Consider the following 27,390-nt stretch of genomic DNA (forward strand, 5'->3'; position numbering starts at 1 on the left):
ACCTAAAAATAATTACAGATAAATGATTCTGAATGTCAGCCTCCTTGTCCTCTGCAACATGACATTAGCCCACAGTTGCTATAGAGACGTCTGTGTTTCCTGTGAACAAGCCCCACATCTACATTTCTATTGAAACATGTATTCTTTGTCCCAGTCACAGCCACCATCTTCTGTAAGTCAGACTAACAGTATGTATGTAGCTCTCTAAAAAATGAACATTGTTCATCCCTGATATGGCTGGTCATCTGTTTTGTGTCACTCGTCCTTTTCCGTGAGTTATTTTTCCGCTCCATCTGTTTGGCTACAGGATATTCCATATTCTTTCCCCTCTTTTAGTCTTTTACTTTAGGAACTCTTAATATTTCAACATGTATGGTTATAATAAGTGCGTGTCTCATTCCACTGATCATTCTATTGATTTATATTTCTCTGTCATTATTTTACATTTTGTTCAGATAAGAATGACCACTGCTTCGATAACATGCTGTGAATGCATTACAGACTGTTCCGCTTCGCCAACTTGTGTAAAGTGTTCCCATCTCATGTTTTCTTAGTTTTCATTAAATGGCAAAAAGAGCCGATATAATGACCCATTTTGTTATGTCCAGATACCTTCCAGTACCTCGAAGCCAAAGGTCAGTATCATTATTATGATTTAAAGCTGCAATATGTAACTTTTTGGCTACCAGACAAAACAACAGGTTACCAAAATATTCAAATAGTGATTAATATATTTTCAATAAAAAGTTTATTTTAATGAATTCATCGGATCAACATGGTCAGCATCCCCATGGAATGCTTTCGACACTTTGCAAAATCCATGCCCCGACTGTTTGGTATTGTCAGTGTAGTCCCGACACAAATCTAGGGTTGGTACCCAAGCAGCTGGTCGATCATTCTAAATGTTCCATTGCCATGATGCTGTCAACGTTCTTATGCCTTGCTTGCTAGCTAGGAAACTTCGGCTAACACAGTCACGTCCAACAATGCAGCCAGAAATAACAGCAAAGAATTGTATTGCATTTTTTAAGCTGTTTTCTATAGATTGTTTGGGGAATACATCCATAACAATGAGCTAATGACTCGATGCGAGATTTCGCCTAGCATAGAGAAATGTGCCTCTCTCCCCAGGACACTATTCAGAGGAGCTAGCCAACTACAGTACACAGTTAACGCAATCAATTTCCCAAACTGAAGCTGGAATGACAGTTAAACTTTGCTGCATTTTTTGTTTTTCTATTGGCATTCTTTGAATATATCCATAAATAATATACTGATTCATGATTTTGACAGGCTGAGAAATAAGCTGCCATGTCTGTCTCATCCCGACCATTCGTTCATTACTATGTGACAGCTGATATGATCGAATTTCAATAGTGAAACAATGTTGCAAATTCGGAGACAAGACAGCAAGGTAAATACAAATCTCCCGCTGTGAAAACCAAACTGCTAGTCTAAAATAAATGGATATAATATCTAAATGCTTTTACAGTGGAGATTTAATTGCCTGGGCGGCTGATAAAATCGTGGATTGAGCAGTCAAATGGAATAGTGAATAGACTTTTTTGTTTCGCAAAGCGTTGCGCGCATTCGCCCTTGTCTATTCACTATTCCATCTGACTGCCTCAATCCACTTGGGACAGAACAACAAAAAGCCCTCTATTTACATGTTGCTTATGAGTGAATCCAACACTAATTTTGGATTATCATTGGAGTTTAAGGCTCGTATGAATGTCCTGCTTAATATAAAATGTTTGTGTCATCATTGCAAATCAACTGCCAGTATACTTAAAATAACTAAACTTTCAACTGTCATGTTCCTGACGCTTTCCTCTTTTTTTGTAGTGTTTAGTTGGTCAGGGCGTGAGTGGGTGGCATTCCATGTTATGTGTTTCTATTTGGGAAATTGTGTTGCCTGATATGGTTCTCAATTAGAGCAGGGTTTGACGTTTCCTCTGATAAAACCATATTTTAGCGTAGGTTGTTTCACATTGTTTTGTGGGTGGTGTCCCTGTGTGTCCGTATATTGTTACCACACGTGGACTGTCTTGTTGCTCCTTCGTGTTATGTAGTCGTTCCTGTTCGTTGCGTTCTTCGTTATTGTAAGTTCTCAAGTCCAGGTCTGTCTACATCGTTTATTTGTTTTGTAGTTGTGAAAGTGTTTTCGTGTTTCGTCGTATACTTTAATAAATTTTCATTATGTCCACGTTTAACGCTGCATTTTGGTCCACCCTTACTCCTCCTCCTCATCCGAGAGGAGAATTAGACAGTCGTTACAGAACCACCCACCAAAACAAGGATCAAGCAGCCGTGAGAGAACCATGCAGCAGCGGACAAACAAAACCAGGACTCGTGGACTTGGGAGAGATTCTGACGGAAATGGACCCTGGGCTCAGACAGGAATATCGCCGCTCTTTTGAAGATAGGAGGCAGCTAAAGCCCAGAGCGGTGGTATGAGGAGCAGCAAGGAGACCGCGGCTTGAAACCCGAAAGGAAACCCCAAAAGAATTTCTTGGGGGGGGGGTGCTAAAAAGGGAGTGTGGCGAAGTTCAGGTAGGAGACCTGCGCCTACTCCCTGTATACTTAACGTGAGAGCGAGAGTACGGGCAGACACCGTGTTACGCAGTAGAGCGCATGGTGTCTCCTGTACGTGTGCATAGCCCGGTCGCGCCTACCACCAGCTCCTCGTATCGGCAGGGCTAGTATGAGTATTGAGCCAGGTGGCCATGAAGCCGGCTCAACGCGTCTGGTCTCCAGTGCGCCTACTCCTGTACTTAACGTGGAGAGCGAGATACGGCAGACACCGTGCTACGCAGTAGAGCGCATGGGTGTCTCCTGTACGTCGTGCATAGGCCCGGTGCTGTACATACCCCAGCTCCTCGTGTCGGCGCGGCTAGATTGAGTATGAGCCAGTGCCATGAAGCCGTACTCAACGCGTCTGGTCTCCAAGTGCGCCTACTCCCTGTACTTAACGTGAGCGAGAGTACGGGCAGGACACCGTGTTACGCATAGAGCGCATGGTGTCTCCTGTTACGTGTGCATTAGCCTCAGGTGCGGTACCATATCCCAAGCTCTCGTGTCGGCCGGCTAGATGAGTATTGAGCCAGGTGCCATTTGAAGCCGGCTCAACGGTCTGTCTCCAGTGTGTCTCCTCGGGCCGCATACATGGCACCAGCCTTACGCATGGGTCCCCGGTTCGCCTACATAGCCCGTGCGGTTATTCCACCTCCCCGCCATCGGGTCAGGCGACGGGGAGCATACAACCAGGTAAGGTCGGGCAGGCTCCAGTGCTCAAGGGACCATAGGTTCTCAAGCTATCTGTCTTTAACAGATGTTATTTTGTATTATTATTGCCGACAATTCGATTTTTAAAACCAAACTAACATGTCTGTCTGAGATTTTTTTTTATCTTCGACTTTTTGTTTTTAAGTTTTTAACTGCTGCACAAAGTTTAACTACAAAAACCTTGAAATTTGTGGTTAAGAGTTTGATGGTCTCTAAACTGTAGAAGGGTTTTCATATTTCATTTATGTTTGGTGAGTCGTGTTTAATAATATGCCAGAGCTGTGAAGGTAAACTGATAAGCACAGTAAATGAAAGGAAAGGATGGAAGGAAGTGCATTTGCTTGAAGTGCATAACATTGAACGTGTGTAGGCTGAGAATGCAGTTGCTGTTTTTAAACTAACGTTTTTACGTAGCCTAACTTTGAGAGTAACCGTTTGATCATGTGACCTAAAAAAAAGCAGCAGCAGCCGAAGAAGTAACTTCATCTTCTGACGTGCCCCAAAAAATATGAAAAAGTGTCGGGAAAAGCTAAACCAGGTTTGTAAAACCATGTGCGGTTTAGGCCAATTTGAGTAGCCTAATTTGACGGTTATTTGGTTAGATTAAGGTTGATACATTTGTCCATTTCATTGTTAGAAACCAGCAAAGCACCTGCTGTGGCACGGAGAACTCCTCTTCATCCACCTACGATGGTGATGGTTAACGAAGCGCTGAAGGAGTTGGACTCTCGAAAGGGGGYCTCCTCGCAGGCCATTCGCGGATACATAACAGAGAAATATCYATCTGTGGACCTGGTGAGGTTGAAATACATGATACGCAAGACCCTGAAAAAAGGATTCGAGGGCGGGGTATTGGTGAGGACATCAACTCGAAAGCAAACGGAGCACAGGGGAGGCTTCGGGTAAGTGACCCATGCATGTCTAAATCTTWAAGTAAATGCCCAGTGTTTCCAGATTTCTATGAAAAATGACCAATAATTTACAATATGAGTGAAATGGTTTTCCTTCCCAAAAATTGTAATTGAGTATGTCAAAGCAGCTTTCCTGTTTGAATTGTGTTTTTTATTTATATATTACTACATTGGGCAATTACATACCATTTCCAGTGGCACACTGACTCGCGTAATGATGAAGCCATAGGCTACTACTCACGGTGATGGATCTCAAGATGAGCTACTTTGAAAAACAGTGCTGCTGGTCACTAAAAATTGGGAGTTGAGAATTATATTGGTTCTACAGACAGTCTTCTATTTTCAGCAGTAGGCATTTGCTTTCCAAATTATGTTTTTCCCGCAATTTGTATTTTGAAATGTGCAAACGGACAACTGCAACCAACTACATACATATAATCCATGGATGGCAGTTCCCATTCAAATCAGGACTGGCAGCCATTGCTAGTGTACCCATGAGTTACCACTCAAATTGCCAGGGTAAGAGGTTCAAAAAGTCTATGTATTCTTGTTTTGCACGCTTTGTACAAAATAATAAAATGCAGTACTACAGGATATTTCTTAACGTAGCTCTTTATTAGCTAGCTACAACTGGCATGTTCACGTATCTCCAACCATGATCAGCTGATCATGACCTAACCATCTGGGTGGTCTTAACCAATCATAGCACAGTATGATACGGCGGTAAAATGCATCCAATTACAATTCAGTATGTTTACATATATGAATATTACAATTCTGTCTATGGCCACAACACAACAAGCTGTACATTTGGCATGCATGCTGCCCAAATTGCTGCCTTCCCGACTGTAGGCAACCAGAAACTGCCAAAATAAAGGAAACAATTGAGTCAATGAGGGACAAAGTTTATGGTGTGTGTGTGTGGGGTGTGTTTTCCTGGACCACTGTTTAGGTCCATTTGTAGAATTTATGCCAAGGCGCATCGAAGCTGTTCTTGTAGCTGGTGGAGGCCAAACACCCTTTTTAAGACACTTTGTTGGTGTTCTCTTTATTTTGGCAGTTACCTGCATGTGCTTGTGAGAACATTTAATCCAGTTATTTTTGAGAAGCTATTGATCCTCTGTGGATAAATATATTCTCTGGTTTATTTTGAACATTGAGAACATTCTCCCTTGGTTGGTTATAAAATAAGTAATTTGTTTTTTTGCCTCTTGGGCCCAGCCCCTGACTCACATAATTGACCAGTCACATTTAGCTATTATGCAGTTTATTTTTTCAGTTACCCAATCAAGGCAGGGCCCCACATCTACCCACATGGGGCCCATACCTCTCCTCCCCCCCATCTGATGATTAGCAGAGTGGCAGCAGGAAGCTGTCTACACTAATTNGAGGTTGAAATACATGATACACAAGACCCTGAAAAAAGGATTCGAGGGCGGGGTATTGGTGAGGACATCAACTCGATAGCAAACGGCTAAATCTTCTTAAAGTAAATGCCCAATGTTTCCAGATTCCTATTAAATATGACCTATAATTTACAATATGAGTGAAATGGTTTTCCTTCCCAAAAATTGTAATTGAGTATGTCAAAGCAGCTTTCCTGTTTGAATTGTGTTTTTTATTTATATATTACTACATTGGGCAATTACATACCATTTCCAGTGGCACACTGACTCGCGTAATGATGAAGCCATAGCCTACTACTCACGGTGATGGCCAACGCGCTCGTCTTGGCAATAGCCTATCTCAAGATGAGCTACTTTGAAAAACAGTGCTGCTGGTCACTAAAAATTGGGAGTTGAGAATTATATTGTTTCTACAGACAGTCTTCTATTTTCAGCAGTAGGCATTTGCTTTACAAACTATGTTTTTCCCGCAATTTGTATTTTGAAATGTAAATGTGCAAACGGACAACTGCAACCAACTATATACATATAATCCATGGATGGCAGTTCCCATTCAAATCAGGACTGGCAGCCATTGCTAGTGTACCCATGAGTTACCACTCAAATTGCCAGGGTAAGAGGTTAAAAAAATCTATGTATTCTTGTTTTGCACGCTTTGTACAAAATAATAAAATGCAGTACTACAGGATATTTCTTAACGTAGCTCTTTATTAGCTAGCTACAACTGGCATGGTCACGTATCTCCAACCATGATCAGCTGACCATGACCTAACCATCTGGGTGGTCTTAACCAATCATAGCACAGTATGATACGGCGGTAAAATGCATCCAATTACAATTCAGTATGTTTACACATATGAATATTACAATTCTGTCTATGGCCACAACACAACAAGCTGTACATTTGGCATGCACGCTGCCCAAATTGCAGCCTCCCCGACTGTAGGCAACCATAAACTTCCAAAATCAAGGAAACAATTGAGTCAATGAGGGACAAAGTTTATGGTGTGTGTGTGGGGTGTGTTTTCCTGCCATGGTTTAGGTCAGTTTGTATAATTTATGCCAAGGCGTTTTGAAGCTGTTCTTGCAGCTGGTGGAGGCCAAACACCCTTTTTAAGACACTTTGTTGGTGTTCTCTTTATTTTGGCAGTTACCTGCATGTGCTTGTGATAACATTTAATCCAGTTATTTTTGAGAAGATATTGATCCTCTGTGGCTAAATATATTCTCTGGTTTATTTTGAACATTGAGAACAGGCTCCCTTGGTTGGTTATAAAATAAGTAATTTGTTTTTTTGCCTCTTGGGTCCAGCCCCTGACTCACATAATTGACCAGTCACATTTAGCTATTATGCAGTTTATTTTTTCAGTTACCCAATCAAGGCAGGGCCCCACATCTACCCACATGGGGCCCATACCTCTCCTCCCCCCCATCTGATGATTAGCAGAGTGGCAGCAGGAAGCTGTCTACACTAATTTAGACATCGCCCTATAATCGGCCCAATTGTATGGGATCATTGTTATTGAGCTACATCCATTGCAATGGAGGACATTTAACATTGCTCATTCAATGACTTGTATGGGTGTCCTCACTTTCATGTTCATTGATTGCATGCATACACACACATCACATAACTCTTGTCTCTAGAAGCTGAGAAGAAAAGGCTACAGCCAAAAAGCAGAAGGAGAAACCTTCAGAGGCAAGTGTGGTTTCAGTTATGTTCTGTCTATTGGCATTGTTCAAGTGGTTTTGGTGTATAGGGCCTTTTTATATTATAATATTATATATTACACACACACACACACTTGTCATGGGTACTGTTCCCTATTGGGTTTACCATGGTTAAATTGAATCTAATTTTAAATGGGTGATTGTATTGTAAACCTGTCATTTTCATCTTTCAGGATGCAAAAGCATCTGCTTCCAAGTGGCCCCTGCTAAGAAGCCCAAGTCGAAGGGGCAGAGGGACAGCTGAGGATCAACCCAAAGCACAGAAGACTACCAAGGGTGAAGGGGCAGCCAAGAAGGGTGCAAAGGCCAAAGCTTTCCAGAAGCCGATGAAGGGGACACTGCTGCTCCTGAAGCTAAAACCACAGGGAAATGAGGCAAGAGGGCAGCAGCAGAGTGACTGCACTCCTTTTATCCACTTTGTGTTTTTAAATAAAGCAGTTTGTAGTTCTTGTTTGTGGCATTTAGGTGTAGACCTAGCTGCTGTAAAATCTCTCATCTCCACTTTTCCTGTAGAGAAGTGTTGATGGTAGCTAGGGGTTTGTAATGATGCAAGATAAATAAATAAAAAGATGGGAAGTTCTTGTTTCTTACACCTGTTTAAATCAGTACCCTCTTCTGMCAGATTAATTGTATCACTAGTACAGTGACTTCCTGGAAAATATTGATGGCCAAGGTGTTTTCTATACAGTCAGGACTTTGTTGTTCATCCATCATAGGTTGACGACCATGGCACGATTCATTGGGATAATCTGGTACAGTGAGTGTGAAGATGGTTGAGCCCAATCTGAGCCTGGAACACTTCGGCACACTGGACATGACATCTTGTACCAGTCTCCTGAGGGACGGCCCTGATACTGGTCCTTTACTGTTCTCTCCACCATGGATTTTTTGATGCTGCTGGTTTGTGGTAGCAGTCTTTCTATACAGTTGGAACTAAACATTTCCCATAACTATTCAAAAACTAGTCTTATGAGTCAGTGCCCACAAACGTGCAATGCAACATGTTGTACCATTTCAGTKTGTCCACAAGGGGGTGCAAGAACTAATTGAGTCTTCAGTTTGATATTCAAAGGTACCAGAACATTACTGTCCACTGGTGCTCCTGGTTCTTTATTCCCTGGAAGTTTAACCAGCTTTTACTCAACCACCTTTAAGGAGAAGAATAAATCATTAACGCTGTGGACCTCAAAACCTGGATTTGAAGAAGTGAAGCAAGTTTTTACTCTGCCCAGAATCTGTCCACGACGTGAGCAATTCGTATGGAGGTCAATGAGTTGAATTTGGTCAATAGATATTTGCCAATTTTCSAYGTGGGGGTTATTTGATCGAATCCAAGTTTTGTAATTGTTAGGTTGTGGCATTTCTGCAACTGAAAAAACTACTTCATATTGGAGTTGTGCCTGTTGTGATACTTATGGTTAACCCATTGTAGCATAGACATTGCAATGGAGGGCTTACACTATTTTAACATAGTCAACTGGGTGGGAATTCCTACGAGTCAGGAGAAATGTAATACTTTAAAATGGAGAGCATAGACAACGCCATTGAAGCGGTCACAGATGAGGCCTATCTATGACCCAGTCACACTTATCTGCCCTCATTGGCTAGAAAAGGTGTCACCTGCCTTCCATCTTTGAGGACATTGTTGGAGCTCGACTAGCTTGTCAATATAGGCAATATTTTCTACACATCAAAAACATGAGATTGAAATAGAAACTGGGTGTTGACTCAATCCTGCATTTTTAAAACCGCATGTTTATTTGTTTTAAAAAATAAAAAGTTGACATTTCATTTCACTAATAGAAACAGTACGGAAGCACTGAAAGTCTGAGCAGYTTCACAGCTCTTCAAGTATGTTCATTTATTTTATAGTCTCAGCAGGGGCAGATCCAACAGGCCAGGCCAAGAGTGCGGGGCTTCAAGCTGAGAATATTCCGACTCAGTCCTGATCCAATCAGGCCCAACGTCACGTTTAGCTCGTCCAATAGAAACAAGTCAAGAACCCATCACTTGCTTGATCCAGTGATAAATTTGATTTTGTCCACAGCAGTGCACTGTAGCTAGTCACATCAATCCTCCCAGAAAGAAGAGCGATTTGGTGAAATGGGCAAAGACTGGGGTGATTGAGAAGAGGGGCAGAGGAAGACAAACACGGAAGAGAACATATTGGGAGTAAGAAAAGGGAGAAAGGAGAGATTTTAGGGTTAAAGAGAGAAAAGGAAGAGAGATTTTGGACGTAGAGAAAAGTCACTAGCCATGTGGATCATCAACATGTCAGCTGTTTACCTTCCCAATCCTGCCACAAGAGAAAGCCCTCAAGCATCTGCATTAGTGACTACAATAACAAGAAGAAACAAATTCAATACCACTTGAATCAATTCTAAAGTAAGAAAACGTCTTCCACGTGTAAACAATTGCACTGCTTGGAGAGAGCGAGAGGAGTAAGTGTGCAGATCTCCTGGCTCCTCATCMTCCTTTCCGCTAAGCCCGCCCWTTGTGCTGGCCTGGCTCCACCACATGCATCAGAGGCAGTGTACGGGTTTGTTAGTTAGTCGTCGTCCCACACCAGGCCCCACCTCTGTCCCTCATTGTTCAGGGAGCCCCGCCCCGCCATCACCTCCCTTCGTCACTCATTGAGAGAGCCCCACCCCTGTAGGTCAACTCGGGGACAACAGGAAGCGATCCAGGTACTGCGAGATGACYTCCCAGTTCCTCCACAGGAAGGCGAGGAGGACGACAAAGAGCAGCGTGGAGAAGGTGCGGCTGCGCGTTTTCATCAGGGGCACCACACAGTTGGCCACGGTGGAGACGAATACCAGGAGCACGGCCATGACGGCTAGCAGTACGTTGATGAGCTTGCCCAGCAGGGTCCGGGCCGTGGCGTTCTCTAGGCCCTCTAGCTGGACCACCTGCTGCTGTTGTTGCTGCAGCTCCATCTTGGAGATACGCGTCTGGCACACCTCCAGAGACTCCTACATATGGGGGGGGGGGGGTGACAGGACATGGTTAAACAGGTTGGAATGTCACTAACTCGCTTCACCACAAACACAGCGAGACCCTATCGTATAACATATCAAGGGGGGAGAAAGAAGAAACAAATTGAGTTCACTGGAGCTAAAAGGTATGAGGTAAAAATATTCCTTATTTCAATTGCTGACAGAACCTACCTGAATGTCTCTAGCTCTCTCGTATGACTGATAGGCGATCTTCTCCTCCATGCTGGCCAGCTCCTGCTTCAGGTTCAGGATCTCATTCTGGTGCAGCTCTGTTAAGTCATTCAGCTGCTCCTCCAAACGCTCACACCTGAACACACACACGGTACCAATCAAACACGTCCTTGCATTAACCCCTCCCCACCCTTTGAGGACAAAAAAATATACGTTTTTTTTTTTTACAGCTTTTGCTACATATACATGTATTTTTTTATTTATTATAAAATGTGTCATGAAAGGAAGTGTTAGTGGAAATGTTTGCTGGTGCTGAGTGATAAGAGTTATTTTGAACTGAGAAAGTATACCGGTATTCTAAATTTAGTAACAAGGGGATTTTGCATCTCTTAGCAACTTGAGTAACTGCTAAGTTCAGTGAGTATGTACTCTGCCTTCAGAAAGTATTCATACCCCTTGACTTATTCCACATTKTGTKWYASMSCSWRWWSWMAAWRTRTWWWMKAKWTTTCTCACGCATCTATACACAACATCCCATAATAGCAAAGTGAAAATATGTTTAGAGTTTTTTGCAAATATATTGAAAATTAAATCTCAATTTACATAAGTATTCACACCCTGGAGTCAATACATGTTAGAATCACCTTTGACAGCGATTACAGCTGTGAGTGTTTCTGGGTAAGTCTCTCGGAGCTTTGCACACTTGGATTGTACCATTTTCCCCATTATTCTTTTCAAAATTCTTCAAGCTCTGTCAAATTGGTTGTTGATCATTGCTAGACAACCATTTAAGTCTTGACATACATTTTTAAGCAGATTTAAGTCCAAACTGTAAAGAACATTCACTGTCTTCTTGGTAAGCAACTCCAGTGTAGATGTGGCCTTGTGTTTTAGGTTATTATCCTGCWGAAAGGTGAATTCATCTCCCAGTGTCTRGTGGAAAGCAGACAACCAGGTTTTCCTCTAGGATTWTGCCTGTGCTCCATTCCATTTATTTTTTAATYCTGAAAAACTCCCCAGTCCTTMATGATTACAAGAATACCCATAACATGATGCAGCCACCACCTACATTAAAATATGGAGATAGGTAGTCTAATGTGTTGTATTGGATTTGTACCAAACATAACACTTCATATTTCAGGACAACAAGTTGTAAACAGTATGAATGTTTTGGAATATTTTAATTCCGTACAGACTTTGAGTAGCTACAATGTTTTTCCTATCACAACTATTAAACTCTGTATTAAAGTCACCATTGGCCACATTGTGAATCCCTGAGCAGTTTCCTTCCTCTCTGGCAACTGAGTGAGGAAGGACGCCTGTGTCTTTGTATTGGCCATGCAACTTATGTCTTCTTAAGCACATTTTTATTCAACTAATTTAGGCTTGCCATAACAAAAGTGGTTGAATACGTAGACACGATATTTCATTGTTTCATTTTAAAATTAATTTGTAAAAAATGTCAAAAAACACAATTCCACTTTGACATTATGGGTTATTTGGAATATTTTAATTCTGTACAGGGTTCCTTTTCTCTGTCAATTAGGCTAGGTTAGTATTTTAGAATAAGGCTGTAATGTAACAAACTGTGGAAAAAGTCAAGGGGTGGGAATACTTTCTGAAGGCACAGTGGCTATGGACCCCTTGACTTTGTTACAGCCTTATTCTAAAATTAATTAAATAGTTCCCTCAATCTACACACAATACCCCATAATGACAAAGCGAAAACAGGATTAGAAATTTTTGCTAATTTATACCAAATTTAAAAAATAAAATAAAAAACTGAAACATCACATTTACATAAGTATTCAGACCCTTTACTCAGTACTTTGTTGAAACACCTTTGGCAGCAATTACAGCATTGAGTCTTCTTGGGCATGACGCTACAAGCTTGGCACACCTGTATTTGGGGAGTTTCTCCCACTGGGGAAACTGATGCTCCCTGCATCTGACGGTCAGTTTCAGCAGAGGGGAGAGAGAAGCAGAGTCCACCTCTCATGGTCCCTGCTCGCTCCTTTCCTCCGGTGAGACTGACCAGAGAGAGAGGACAGTCTTCCACCTGATGGTGAACCTCGAGTCGCACAACATTATTTCTGCCTCATGCACAAATTCATGTTGTTCCTATAAMTAGAGAAAGTTAAATATTCCTCTATATTACAATAGACACGACGAGCTGCTAATAATAAAAACGCAGGCCTATCGATACACTTGGCTACTCAATTCATTCATTCATTCATTGCAGCTGCAGTGCTGGTTGTAGCACTAGTGGAAGTAGGGAGAAGTGCGTTTTTGTTTTGTGTTGACAATGCTGAATAAAAACTTAAACATGAACTCCGTTACAAAAACAGCAGCTCCTTGCTGTATTCTTTGAAAACTATGACTAAAGAGACACTGTCAAAGTTGAAGTCTCAAGTATGCTAGTAGGCTGGTATCAAACTTTGCTGTGGGGGTCGTGGAAGYTGTAGGCATGGTGATTTGAACTAGCCGATTGGCCAGCACAGTAGGCGCGCTTGATTTAGCACTCCTGGTCCGCCGGTTAAGCAGAATGTGTCCCTTCAGAGAAAATGGTTCAAAAATGGGAACACTTTGCCTACCCGGCACAGTGCTTCGGAATCAAGTGCACCTACCGCCAACAGAGCAAGACATATATATATATATATATATATATATGGCTTTATCAGGCTATCATCATCATTTATCATATATAGGCTTTATCATTTTTACATTTGAGTCATTTAGCAGACGCTCTTATACAGAGCGATTAACAGCAGAAATTAGGATTAAGTGCCTTGCTCAAGGGCACATCGACAGATGTTTCAACTAGTCGGCTCTGGGATTCGAACCAGTGACCTTTCAGTTACTGGCATTACACTTTTAACCGCTAGGCTACCTGCCACCCAGGTAGCCTTTTCTACAGAAATGTTTGATCAACAAAAATTGCCTTGAAGGTCGCYCAGTCGATCGACCCGTTGGTAACCACTGGTCTAGTCTATTTAATACCGGTTGCGTCCTAGGTTGTGTGTGGCATGCAGTGGCTACCTGTATCTCTCCTCCTGCAGGGCCTGCATGATCATGGTGTAGTCTCTCTGGTAGTGGCTTTTCAGGCTGTCAAACGACTCATCCAGCCGACCTTGGCTGTCCCGGAGCTCCTGGACCTCGTGGAGCAGCGTGTCCAAGCCCAAGCTCTGGCCGTGCTCCAGTGTGTTCAARCCCTTAGAGCTGGGCGGGCCCCCGGGGGCCCCTGTGATGCTGTTGGCCCCAGCCGAGCCGGAGGTGGCACTGGAGCAGTCGTCCTCGCTGCCGTACTTGGGGCTAGAGGCCCCCCCCAGGGTCCTGGACCCCCCAGTCCCCAGAACGTGACCATCCTCCTGGGGCTCGTCCAGGGAGTCCTTCAGGGCAGAGATGTTGTCTGCGCTGCCAAACTTGTTGCGGATGAGGGAGGCGATCTCGCGAGGCTTGGACACCACGGCCCCGGCCGCCGAGTGAGTGGCGTGGGAGAAGCTGGAGAGACCACCGGTGACCTGTTGGGGGGAGATGGGTCAGTTACTAACTAGGGAGGGAGGGGAGACTACGGTGGTAGTGAAAACACATGGGACAGAGATACCAGACCTGGGTTCAACTTAGGGATGTGACAAAYGGACAACTTTGATAAGCGTTTTAACTGCCATTTTCTTTTTACGATTTACCAGAATAAATCTGAAAATTCCACAATGCAGAATAATGGTCCTAATGCATGACCGCTGGGCCGGGCAATGAAGTTATATCTACTGCAGTCWWMTACCCTTGAAAGCACCTCAGCCACGGCATGTTTGTCTGTAAGGGTACGTTAAAGCTTTTTAAAATATCGACACTAAACTCTGGAGAGTTCCGAAGCTTGACTGAGCGGGCATTTTACTTGTCTGTAAARGAATACCACTGAAGCGGTACTAATTACCAGAAGTGTCAATCAAATAATCAATAATCTGACTGCGCGCAACTTTAGGTCTAAAGTTTGTTAAATACCATAACAAGACATTTAGTAGAAAGAAAATATCTTCCGATAGGAATCGACTGCTAAGATTAAAAAACAGAGACCGATTASATGCCGTACTTCCCAAACACTCGCATCTTTCTTAGTGAGCGACAGAGAGAGAGGGGAGGGGCAGAGTATAGGCAGGTCGGCCAACAGGCAGAACTGTGCACTAGGCCCATCTGTCGGCAATCAGAAGCTGTACCACGCAATGTACTTCGCAATTTCTTAACTTCAGTAAACCAATGAACAGGCTAGGAAATTCTACATGCAACAGACCAAAGACTGAACAAATACACGCATTATTAGCGATGGGGGGGGGGGGAATACTTTTTCCATTTGGGATTATTCTAAACATTAGGGATCCCGATTTCATTTTAAAACGTTTCACACCCCTAGTTCAAATACCACTTAATCTTTCAAATACTTTTAGCGTTTGCTTTAGTCTGCCTGGAGTGACAGATGGGCACGGTTTGCGACTCTTCTATAAGTTATTGCACCAGTCAAGCTCAATCAAGCCCAGCTAAAGTATGAAATGATTTCGAATAGTATTTATGAACCCAGGTCTGAGACATGCATATTCTACACGMAATCTATTGAATTCTGTAGGAAACTGTGTGCTGCTAATTACTCKGAAAAGGACAAGTGACTAAAACCAGAAAAAAATAGATTTTGATGGTGGTGGTGGTAGTACTCACATTAGCAGTTGCAGTGGCACACTAGTGGTAGAAATAACACTGGTGAAAAATAAGCGGGATGACCTCATAAGGAAAGTACATGTGATGTTAAAATGGTCATAACGCTAACCTTAGCGCCCACGCCCTTGAGGCCTTGGTGCATGTCTCGGAGCACGTCTTTGGGCTGACGGGGGATACCGTTGTGCTCCACCTCTCTCAGTTTGCGGTGGTAGTGCTCCAGCTTCCTCTGCAGCTGCTGAATGGTCTGGGCCGACTTCTGGTTCTTCTTCTCAAACACCTGTTTGATGCGGGCACTCTGCTGCTTGTCCGCGTTGTTGGCCAGCTTCAGGTACTCGGCCACGTTGTCGTCTCTGGCCGTCTGCTCAATCTTGATCTGCTCGGTGAGCTTGAGGATCTTCTGCTGCAGCTGGGCGATGGCCTGTTTTGTGCGCTGGGGGTCGGGGGTGGTGTCGACCGAGTCCAGCCCGTAGCCGTCGGCTCCGCAGGAGAGGGCGTTGGGCGATACAGCCGGGCCGGAACCGTCCAGACAATCCAGCTGACCCAGGAAAGACAGMGTAACGAGGAGGAAGAGAAGATGGGAGGAGAGAAGGATAGATCAGAGACTGTCGTGTAAGATTGAGGAAGAGCATTAAAAGTAGCCAAATGGAGTGGAAAGTAACTATAAGGCAAACATGATCAAATCAGCCAACACCGTATAATCATAATATAGAGTCTCCAATCAAAAACACATTTTGAMCAATGTGTAAAATGTTAATTGTGTAGATAATCATCCAAGAAAACCCAGTGATCCAAACCTCATGTCTCTATCATAATCCCTTCAAAAGTTAGTTTTTACCCTTGTAGGATGGTCAGAATTAGGGGGACTAAATGACAACCCATTTTTTATATATAAATATATCACACACACACACACAACCGTTCAAAAGGTTGGGGTCACTTAGAAATGTCCTTGTTTTTGACAGAAAAGCAGATTTTTTTGTCCATCAAAATAACATAAAATTGATCAGAAATACAGTGTACATTGGTAATGTTGTAAATGACTATTGTAGCTGGGAACAGCCGATTTTAAATGGAATATCTAAATAGGCGTACAGAGGCCCATTATCAGACACTGAAGATTGCGTACAACGCTGTGTACTACTCCCTTCACAGAACAGCAAAAACKGKCTCTAACCAGAATAGAAAGAGTGAGAGGCCCTGGTGCACAACTGAGCAAGARGACAAGTACATTAGAGTGTCTAGTTTGAGAAACAGCCGCCTCCCAAGTCCTCAACTGGCAGCTTCATTAAATAGTACCYGCAAACACACCAGTCTCAACGTYAAMAGTGAAGAAGCGACTCCGGGATGCTGGCCTTCTAGGCAAAAGGGTTTTCTAAAGATCAATKAACCTTTTAAAATGATAAACTTGGATTAGCTATCACAACATGCCATTGGAACACGGGAGTGATGGTGGCTGATAATGGGCCTCTGTAGCCTATGTAGATATTCCATAAAAAATCTGCCGTTTCCAGCTACAATAGTCATTTACAACATTAACAATGTCTACACTGCATTTCTGATCAATTTGATGTTATTTTAAAATGGACAACAAAAAAAAAACTTTTCTTTCAAAAACAAGGACATTTCTATGTGACCCCAAACTTTTGAACGGTAGTGTATATCTCTATCGCATCAGTTAGGCTGGATTCGGTGAACAGTAGCCCGTAGCCTTAATTCTGAGAGGCTCACCTTCCCATTGAACGGGTCGTCATTCTCGAATCCGCAGGACATAAAACAATAGAGGTAAAATGGATATCGATTGAGACATGACGCGTATGCTTTTCATATCAAGTCGAAACTCCTCTTCGAAGACTTCACAAAAACAAGCGTCGCTCGGTGAAATGGCCATGGATTATTGAGCATGTTCCAAGCTTTTTATTGTCAAAGCCTTTTACATTTAATGACATTAGTGAAATGCACCTTTTGCGACCCGCGGAAACAACTGACAACGACAAAATTATAAATCCTCAAAAGTTATGAGAAGCCTGCACCGCTATATCAACAGAGCTCTGTGCTTATTATCAGATATATTAAGTTACAAAATTTGACTTTTTGGAAGTAACGTTAATGACACAGAGAAAGACCCCACTGAACGACTCAGAACACGAATAATCAGATGTCTTGGTAAAATGTATTTTATAACATAAGGAAGCTTTGGGTTTGTGGTAGATTCTGCCTATTATAACATACAGAAGTGACATTTCCACCCCCTCTGGGCAGTGGCTGGACACCCTACATAATGTTACCTCAGACTGATTTGCCATAAAGGAACATGTTAATAATTTGTAAAAACAGCCGAGTCGTACCTTCCATAAATATCTCCAGAGGAACCCATGTCTATATACTGAGCAGTAATCCATCAGACAGGGATGCCATACAGAGAGTGTGTGTGTGTGTGTGTGTGTGTGTGTGTGTGTGTGTGTGTGTGTGTGTGTGTCTTCCCTATTCACAGTAAATGATGTGGCTTAACTAAAGCTAAAGCATTTTTCTCAACCAGAAAAATAAAAATGTTATGTTCTCAAATCTATTTTCTACACAGAGGTGGGATTCTAGAATGGCGGTGCTGGAGATCAGCCCAAAATGAATGACTTATGTTCCGTTCTGGGGAGTTGGGCCAGACGAAGGCCACGAACTACAAGTGGAGTTGCACTTCCATCCCACCTTCCATCACTGTCAATTCAGACAGCTTATGTGGGGATGGAAAGGACTTTTGCTTTCTCTAAGACCGACAGACTGAGTCGCTCAACTACAGACACATCCAGACGCTACTGTAGCTAGCCACTAGCCTGTTAGCTGCTCATGTAACGCGAGTTAATTACAGTTCACACAGTAGGGTGGCCACGGTCTGCTGTTGGTGAAACAGACTGCTTAGGTTCGTCATCCTACTGCCCGATTCATACCCTTCCTGCTCAAAAGGCTTGGTGGTGTCATCAAGCATTGCGAGGTGACTGCCAGGGGTATGCACTGTGCATGATGGGTATACCTCAGACACAATGATGGGCTAGTTGTACTAGTTGTCTAGGAGTTCAACACTCAATCCTAACAGCGTGAAGGATTTAGAAATGCACTGTCCTGCTACTAAGTCAGTCAGTATTCATTCATTGGCAAAATATTGTTAATACAGTGTACTCCAAATTTCTACAGATTTGAGCAATTCCAGTGAGGACCAGTCTACATCTAAAATGTTGGAGGACAGTGTCAGAGATGTCAGGGGACCAGCCGCTTTTCAGCTTGTTTTGGCCTGCAAGTCAAGCCTTCGCTGGCTGACCTGAAGTATACTTGGAGACAGCCACAGCTAAATATAGAAAGGCTTAGAGCACATAGTGACCAATACACACACACACACACACACACACTGACCTGCCAGTAATGACAGTTCCTTTCACTCCTTCATCCAAGAACATCCAGAGGAAGGCAAGCCAGTAAGCCCAATATGATCAATTTCATTTCACAGTAAATCATCATGAATTCTTCAATTTCATTTCACAGTAAATCATCATGAATTCTGACCTTCCAATACTGTGCTTCCATTTAGATATGCGTTTTCTCTAGCAGCAGCTGCTTGTTTATTACATATTTTGTTTTAAATATAGGTGAAAAGCTTGCAGTGGCCTGTCTGCACCAGTGGGTAGGTTTTACAGGGGACCAACCCCTGTAGGGGCCTAGTTTCAACTCACCCTGTCAGGCTCCTCAGTGGAGTGGTACCCGGAAGTGAGCAGCATGTCGGCCAGGGCGGGGCTGGTGGGCGTGTCCGTGGTGGAGGAGGAGCGCGGGCGGCCAGCCTGCAGCAGCATAACCTCCTGGGTACTCCTCCGGTGGATCTGGGGGCTGCCTTTCTGGGGGGGGTCCCCGGTCCCCCCCGCCTTGGTGCGGCGGCTCTGCAGACTGGTCCCTCGCTTCATTATGGGGGGCGCGCCACGGATTTGCTGCAGAACGCGGCTCAGAGCTGCAGGGGGAGCGGAGGAAGTAGTGTGGGGGTCAGAGTCCGGACCGGGTGCCGAGTGGGCGTCCCCAACCTCTGGCCCCCCACCGTCAGGGGGCTCAAGGGCGGGGCAACCTGAGGAGGAGGCGGCGGCGTCGTGCGGGGAGACGGACGAGCGGCGGCGCTGCGGCTGGAAAAGCTGCTTCAGGCCGTGGCCAAGCGCGCCCATGTTCTCCAGTGCATTGTGGGTGATTTTGGACAGGCCGTGCTCCGACTCAGACGCCCTTCGGCCCACCTCCTGCTCCGCCCGACCTCCCGCATCCGGCTCCTCAGGACTCTGCTCACTACTAGCCTGATCCATCAGGGGGCGCCAGGCTGACGCTCAGCCACAGGGTCAACTCTGGGGGTGCGGGGGTCTAGCTACGCCCCAACAACACACCCCCTTTGAGAGGCAGCTTCAAAAGTCGGGAAGCAAGGAGTATGGCGCTCACTCACTTGGGCCCTATGCGCGTGCATGCGGATTGGCTCAAAGACATGCTCGTCTAACACAAAAAGGGAAATAAAATGGATTATGACATGCAACAGTGAGTGGATGGGACAAAAGAAAGCACCATAATTAAAACAATGATTACAAAAAGCAGCAGGCAGAGGTTGAACTCGTGTCAGCTTTGAAACATTGAGGCTCGAGTTTAGTTGACTCGATTTATTTATATTTATATTGTATGTTCAAATATTTTTTATTATTACACTGAACAAAAATATAAAAACGCAGCATGTAAAGTGTTGGTCCCATGTTTCATGAGCTGAAATAAAAGATCACAGAAATGTTCCATACGCACAAAAAGCTTCTCAAATTTTGTTCACAAATTAGTTTACGTCCCTGTCAGTGAGCATTTCTCCTTTGCCAAGACAATCCATCCACCTGACAGGTTTGGCATATCAAGAAGCTGATTAAAAAGCATGATCATTAGACAGGTGCACCTTGTGCTGGGACAATAAAATCCCACTCAACCGTGCAGTTGTCACAATACAATGTAACAGATGTCTCAAGTTGAGGCAGCGTGCAATTGGCATGCTGACTGCAGGAATGTCCAGCAGAGCTGTCACCAGAGAATGTAATGTTAATTTCTCTACCATAAGCCGCCTCCTGACAAATTCTCTCAAATGACGTAGGTCCAACCAGCCTCACAACCACAGACCACGTGTATGGCCTCGTGCGGGAGAGCGGGTTTGCTGATGTCAACGTTGTGAACAGACTGCCCCATGGTGGCTGTGGGGTTATGGTATGGGCAGGTATAAGCTATGGACAACGAACAAAATAGCATTTTAAATTGATGCCAATTTGAATGCACAAAGACACCATGATGAGATCCTGAGGTGCAATCATCTGTATTCCCAGTCATGTGAAATCCATAGATTCGGGTCTAATGAATATATTTAAATTGACTGATTTCCTTACATGAACTGTAACTAAAATCTTTGAAATTGTTGCGTTTATATTTTTGTTCAGTATGGTAAATCCATATGACCCAAACCACAACGTCTGTGATGTCCAAACCCACTTACAAAACAACTCTACTAAAGAAAGCAGACTTCTACAGCAATGACGGGTRTCGTGCTAAACAAAATACTTTCCAAAAACAATTTCTGAAATGCTGGGGTTTTATTTTTACAGTTTCCATAGATAGTGGCACTTCAGTGTGTCAAATTGCAAACGCACTTTTAGAGGACGAAAGCACGTCACAGGACCTGGGTTAACTAGCCTAATCTGACTGTGGTTTCCTTGTCAGGCAGAGGTTAACAAACATTGCCTTCMTTTGTTATTTACTTAGACAGTCGTTTGTAGTCTAATATAAGATACACAGCATTTCAGAAACTATTTCTTTACTAAAATGGGTGGGGGGGAAAAACATATCCTTTGAGGATTTCGRATGAGTTTAAAGTAAATAGTATGAAAAAATAATGAAACAAAATATAAATGAATATAATGGAATCTTCTGGTGGGTTTTTATCTGGCTGAGAGAGTTGCGCCATGATATCCCTGTAGAGAGCCTTGACCTCAGAGAGCAGATCAAGCATGGAGCCGTGAGCGGAGATGGCTAAGGCTAAATCCACACCGTCTGAGAGTTGAGCTCCAGGAAAGCACTTTATATAAAGACTGTATTTTACAAAGCAACAGCAAAGAAAGGGGGAAGAGATATGGAGGAAGAGAGCGCGGGGGAAAAGGAGAGAGCAAGAAGAAACAGGTGGCAAGAAAGAGAGAAAAAAAAATTAAAAAGAGAGCCAGGGAGATAGATCTTACCCTCCGTCCAGCTTCTCCTCTTCCGACTTACTGCTCAGGGTTGGCTGCGGAGGAAGAGGTCAACGTCAGAGGGAAATCACTATCAAAATGGAACCAATGACGAGATACAAATAAATGACGCTGGCAACGGCGGCACACGGACCCGTGCTCAAATCAGCCGTGTACAAACTGCACAGAATCAACGAGACCTGTACACACTCACTGAGGGGCTTCAGGGACTCCTCCTAGAATACATTTTGAGAAGTCCTCATCTTAACAGCAAATATCTTCACTGCCTTGTGCACACTCAAAATATGAGACCATGACATGGTGTGTGGAACACCTCACAGTGATGACTCCATCCAGATTACTCAGGAGAGCTACGAGCAGAGCAGTAGAGGTCCGATACATCATGAGTGTTACAGTAAATAACGGAAGTAATGAGGGACACAAAGCTTGAGAGACGCTGACCAGCAGAGCTCCTTTTGTGCAGTGAGCCAAGAACCTGCTTTTTAGTCAAAGCCTTCATCCCAAATGGAACCAAATCCTCCTACATAGTACACTACTTTTGATGGGCTCTGGTCAAAAAGTAGTGCACTATACAGGGGACAGGGTGCCGCTTCGGACAGAGTAAGTGCCTGTCAGTGGAACCCACCAACCACACCAGTTGCCCAATCCRCACACAACTAAAGGAAGAGGAAAAGGGAAAGAATTCAGTCACCACCAGTTTACTGGCACAAGCCAGACACGATGCCTCCCACACAACTCCCTACCCACTCGCAAATTATAATACATCACCACAATTTCCCCTCACATTAGCAGATTGGAGGATGCAGAGAAAAACTGCCTGCATAGCGCAACGCCCAAATACAGCATAGAAAAAAACACTACTAATGACAGAGTGAAAGTATCCCAAATGGATAGGATTGAGAGATTGCTTCATTTGAGTAAGTCCCTTCCTCATAGCTGGAACACTAAGCCTGTAACATTAACCCAACACTGAGGTAACACTGAGGTAACACTATGGCTAATCTCGCCCAGAAGCGGTGCACACTTAGCAGTAACTAACACTTGACCTCACCAAATAGGCTAAAGTAGATGTCAACAGGCATATCTACATACTCCTCAGCTATCAGTGGAAATCCCCTAACGCTCTTACCCGTTCCCCTCCCCATTTCACCCCATGTTTAACTTATTGCAAGCGAGACTGAAAGGTCCGGCTATATATAGGCCCATTTGCAGGCCGAATTCACTGAGGGGACGCAGTGGTTAACAAGTGAGCAGGTAGGCTACACACAAACCAAACAAAAGCACACAGTGACATGCATGTTCCACAGAGTGATTAGGGAGTCTAATGGCATTATGAATGCATTATTAAGCAGACAGGACCTAATGCTGTAATATAAGACTACCTACTACCACAGATGTAGTCCAAAATGCATATTTATCTAGGCAAGTCAGTTAAGAACAAATTCTTATTTACAATSACGGCCTAGGAACAGTGGTTTAACTGCCTTGTTCAGGGGCAGAACAACAGATTTTCACTTTGTCAGCTCGGGGATTCGATCTGGAAACCTTTCGGTTACTGGCCCAACGCTCTAACCACTAGGCTACCTGCCGCCCCGATCTACGAGTACAGGGACAAGTGTACTAACAGACATTCACACAGTGAAGCACACCACGACTCCCCCAGTCTCTTTTCCTCCTTTAGGGCGCTACATTATCTCTGTCAGAAGTGGGTCAGCCAACACTCTCCTATCACTGGGAAGATCTCAATTGCATACTCCTCGCGTCCTCCCTCCTTCTCAAAACCCATTGGATGAGAAAGCCAGAGGTCACTTCCCTCTGACCTTCTCCTCTAATGGGTTTTGAGAAGGAGACGAGGAGAGAGGACGCGAGGAGTATGCAATTGAGATCGCCCCCACTCTTTCCCTCGGCCGCCTCATGCATGCAGCCTTCCAAGGTCACACCAGCATGTGKGTATGTGTGTCTCTCTCTACAGTCTATACTGCATGTGCCTACATGGAGAAGATATTTCATGCAAATGTATCTACCACATTGGTAACCATATCTGTACTTGTGTCCATTCACTGTAACTGTCTACTTTCACATGGCATCTACAGCATGGCCCTTTGTCCAGGAAGGGGACAATGTCTTAATGTGCTGTGTCCGCCTGCATCCATCTTCTCATCTATTTTTACCACTGTTCATCTACCAAAAGCTATTCTTCATTCTGATGAAAGCCAACATGGCTGTAACATTAATACCACAACTATTTCAGGCTCCGTTTTTTAAAGCTCAAAAGCRGCCTTCTTTTACACAAAAAATAGCTTTAGGAAAGGTGCGATTGGCAATTAGTCTAGGATCCCTTTAGTTTGGCTAGCTACTTTAGTTTGGCTTTACTGGGAAGCATACCTTGAGTTCCGGTCATCAGCAGGCCTATTGGGATTTCACTGCATAGGAAAAGCCTAAGTATTCCAAGGAAATTTCCAAAAACCCACTTCCTTTGAACACTCTTTCAAAGTACAAGAGCTGGGATGTCCTTTTCTCTTCAGTCAACAGTTTCCACTGATGTTTCGGAATGTCACATGCTGAAAAGGAAAGAGGAGATAAATATGTCAGGGCAGGTTTTCAAACATCTTTACCATTAACCCAAGGAGTCCCACCATATCACTGGTGTGTTTTGGACTTCTAAACCATTTTAAACATTGTGTTAGAGATTCTGGTTTGTACAACTGAATTGGTCTATTTCTTCTGCATCCGTAGATTCCATTAGTCTGTGTGCTTAATGGGGGCTGAGCTAGAGCGGTGTTTGTGAGACAAGGGAGTAGAGTCCAAAGAGCTCTTCTACATAGAAGATAATTGGAAATCCCAGGACCTAGTGTCTATAATAAGCTCAAAGTTTCTGTCACAAACTCCACACAACTAATTCTGTACTTACAGCATTCATCATGTTTTTGCTTTGGCGGACCTTATTTTATTGACATTTGTCGATAAAACTCACGAATGCACCGGTTTATGACAAATTGTTGTGTTCTACTTGTAATCCTGGTTGTCCTAAAAAGAAGATGGTTTTAAACTAAATTGTATTTGTGAAGCTAATGTAAGGGCTGAACATGCAGACAAATGAAAGTCGAATATGTGATTTGCTGGGATCTCAGGACTGATAGGACTGATAGTGTTAAGATCACGGTTCATCCATGGCCTACAAATTGACTTAAATATGATCATAATRCTTTTGAGAAACTCCCTGGAGTTCAATTACACGTGTGACTCACTCTTAACTGTGATTAAGTATCAAAAGTAAAGGTATAAATTATTTCAAATTCCTTATATTAAAGCAAACCAGATGGCACCATTTTCTTGTATTGTAATTTACAGAAAGCCACAGGCACACTCCAACATTCAGACAACATTTACAAACGAAGCATGTGTGTTTAATGAGTCTGCCAGATCAGACGCAGTAGGGATGACCAGGGATGTTCGGTTGATAAGTGCGTGAATTTGACTGTTTTCCTGTCCTGCTAAGCATTCAAAATGTAACGACTACTTATGGGTGTCAAGGAAAATGTATGGAGTAAAAATTACTATATTTTCTTAAGGAATGTAGTGAAGTAAAAGTAGTCCAAAATATAAATAGTAAAGTGCAGATAACCCCCAAAAACTACTTAAGTAGTACTTCAAGTATTTTTACACCACTGGACTTAATACAGTACATTCGCCTGATTCAATGTGCTATTGCACTGCATATCCTTCTGTCTAGTCCAGTGGGCCATCATAAAGACTAAGACAAAACAGGTGCACAGACACTGGCCTGGGATAGGCAAACCAATGCCAACATCTYCAAGGGGTGTGATGGGCCTACCTGTCAACACAAAGCACTAGAATAGCTAGGCCTAATACAATCCTGGCTAAATCGTGTGAGATTAGTTCAACTGCCACAATCAGTCGGCTACCTAGATAGCTAACTTTGCCTCCACTGAGTAGCCCATTTCTGTGAGCTTGCTATTTCTTAGCTAACTGACAGATCGATTTTTCCAATCAATTAAATAWTCGTTGTGTGGGGTTTGTTTTTACAATAGGAGACATTAGCTAGTTTGACTGCCGAGCTAAACGCAGAGCTGTTAGCTCAATTAATCCGATAAACGTAATCAGACAGATAGCCGTTGATAAATGTCTTTGCTGCAAGATATGTGGAGGTGTTCACGCCCAAAACCGGCCTGTGCGTAATTAACTAGCGATAAGACACCTAGCTAATTACAATCACACTTCAATCTAACGTCAAGGTATTGCTAAGCAATTGACTACATACCTTAACTACCGAGATTATAAAGTGGAAAAGAACAATTATCCCATCCCATTTCAGAATAGAAAATGACAGCCGCGCAAACGTTACCGTCAGTGGCCAAACAACACTACCACCAGCATCATCAATATGAGCATGAGCCATTTAGCTAGCTATTAGCATAGGTGTGGATTTTTAATCGAGGCTAGTTAATGTTACATCCACTATCGTGGACAGGCCTAATTAAAATGCTAACCCGGCAATAGACATTACATGAAAAATATGGTTTGCGTTCAGACACATTTTAGTCGTTGCGTATGGCTAATGATCTCACAGACAGCCTGAAAACATCCACCCACCCGGTGTTTTGTAGGATGTAACGACATAGTTAGCTAACGTTAGTTAGCAGGTTTGTGCCCGTAGATTTCCACCGCAGCACATCCCGACGTTACACCGGCTGAGTGGCGTCCATGCTACTCCCTCCCTGACAGACACCATACTGAACAAGTTACACCTATTTACTAACTTAGCCAATATTAATAGCAAATGTTAGCTAGTTTCATTCAATGAAAATGTAGTTAGCGCGCATCTGTCTATTGGAAATGTGTGATAGGGCATGGTTGATCATATATGAATGCTGACACACCCCAACACAAACCTTAGTCAGCTCATGCCCAAACAGTAACGACACATTAAAGTAAATCGCTTGCACCCAGACAACTAGTTACCGCTTATCTAGTTTAGCTAATTCTAGCAAGATAAAACAGGTTGGTTGGGAGTAACGTTAGCTAGCGGTGGCTAGCTAGTTTTAGCGATAGCTAGCCAGCCAGCTACTACACCGCTAGCTTAGCTAACACCAGGTTGAACACAACTTAATAAACAATACACCTCTTTCAAGAATAAACTACAAAATGAGAAATTCTATACTCGACATTGATATTACAGTTCGCCAATCAAACTATATTGTGTATTTACATATTATAACTTACATGGGCGCTGAGAGGATTGTGTTGATGAACGTTCATTTCTCCCGATGGAACACTCCCACGATGACGTCAAAGAGCGTTTTCAACGTAGGTGGTGATAGGGCGACTCATCTGACAGCAGACAATTTTATTTTGATACGGAGAAGACACACCGTCTGAGAAGATACTTCAATATTATAATGTAAAAGGTTAAAAGCTATATATATATATATGGGCTCCGGAGCGGCACAGCGGCCTAAGGCACTGTACTACAGTCCCTGGTTCGAATCCAGGCTGTATCACGTCCGGCCTTGATTGGGAGTCTCATAGGGCGGCTCATAATTGGCCCAGCGTCGTCCGGGTTTGTCCAGGGTAGGCCGTCATTGTAAATAAGAATTTGTTCTTAACTGACTTGCCTAGTTAAATAAACGTTAAATAAATAAAATWAAAAAACATGTAGGAAGGGATTAGGAGAAAGTGACTGGTAGCATGATTAATAATAATATAGAGCAGTGTAAACAGGGCTGAAAAGTGACTGGTAACAGGAATATATAAATACTATGGTAATATACTAATGGAAATATATATACAGTGCATTCGGAAAGTATTCAAACCCCTTGACTTTTTCCAAATTGTGTTATGTTACAGCCTTATTCTAAAATCGTTTTTTTCCCTTGATCAATCTAAACAC

At 43.3% G+C, this 27,390-nt stretch overlaps 1 protein-coding gene and 1 long non-coding RNA gene across 3 annotated transcripts; one reads left to right on the plus strand and one right to left on the minus strand.

The window, feature by feature from the left end:
- The first annotated feature begins 3,627 nt into the window (after nucleotides 1–3,627).
- Nucleotides 3,628–7,303, plus strand: LOC111963332 (uncharacterized). Its single transcript, XR_011479748.1, has 3 exons — nucleotides 3,628–3,823; nucleotides 3,923–4,191; nucleotides 7,253–7,303. It is a non-coding gene; the product is annotated as an uncharacterized lncRNA (long non-coding RNA).
- A 1,765-nt stretch (nucleotides 7,304–9,068) lies between these two features.
- Nucleotides 9,069–26,848, minus strand: LOC111963084 (transmembrane and coiled-coil domains protein 1). 2 transcript variants are annotated; one of them, XM_023986306.2, is made up of 8 exons: nucleotides 26,724–26,848; nucleotides 23,865–24,040; nucleotides 21,471–21,514; nucleotides 18,924–19,192; nucleotides 15,317–15,742; nucleotides 13,540–14,021; nucleotides 10,501–10,636; nucleotides 9,069–10,305 (listed from the first exon to the last, which is right to left on the minus strand). In XM_023986306.2, exons 4-8 carry the CDS (start codon nucleotides 19,146–19,148, stop codon nucleotides 9,991–9,993), a joined length of 1,584 nt encoding a protein of 527 aa, XP_023842074.1. In that variant the 5' UTR covers nucleotides 19,149–19,192; nucleotides 21,471–21,514; nucleotides 23,865–24,040; nucleotides 26,724–26,848; the 3' UTR covers nucleotides 9,069–9,990. The 2 variants fall into 2 exon arrangements, with proteins under 2 accessions (XP_023842074.1, XP_023842068.1); XM_023986300.2 differs by having other exon boundaries at nucleotides 18,924–19,710; nucleotides 26,724–26,811.
- Between the last annotated feature and the right edge of the window lie 542 nt (nucleotides 26,849–27,390).

The sequence above is a fragment of the Salvelinus sp. IW2-2015 genome, linkage group LG1 (genome assembly GCF_002910315.2).
Source record: "Salvelinus sp. IW2-2015 linkage group LG1, ASM291031v2, whole genome shotgun sequence".
In the NCBI taxonomy this organism is placed as follows: domain Eukaryota; kingdom Metazoa; phylum Chordata; class Actinopteri; order Salmoniformes; family Salmonidae; genus Salvelinus; species Salvelinus sp. IW2-2015.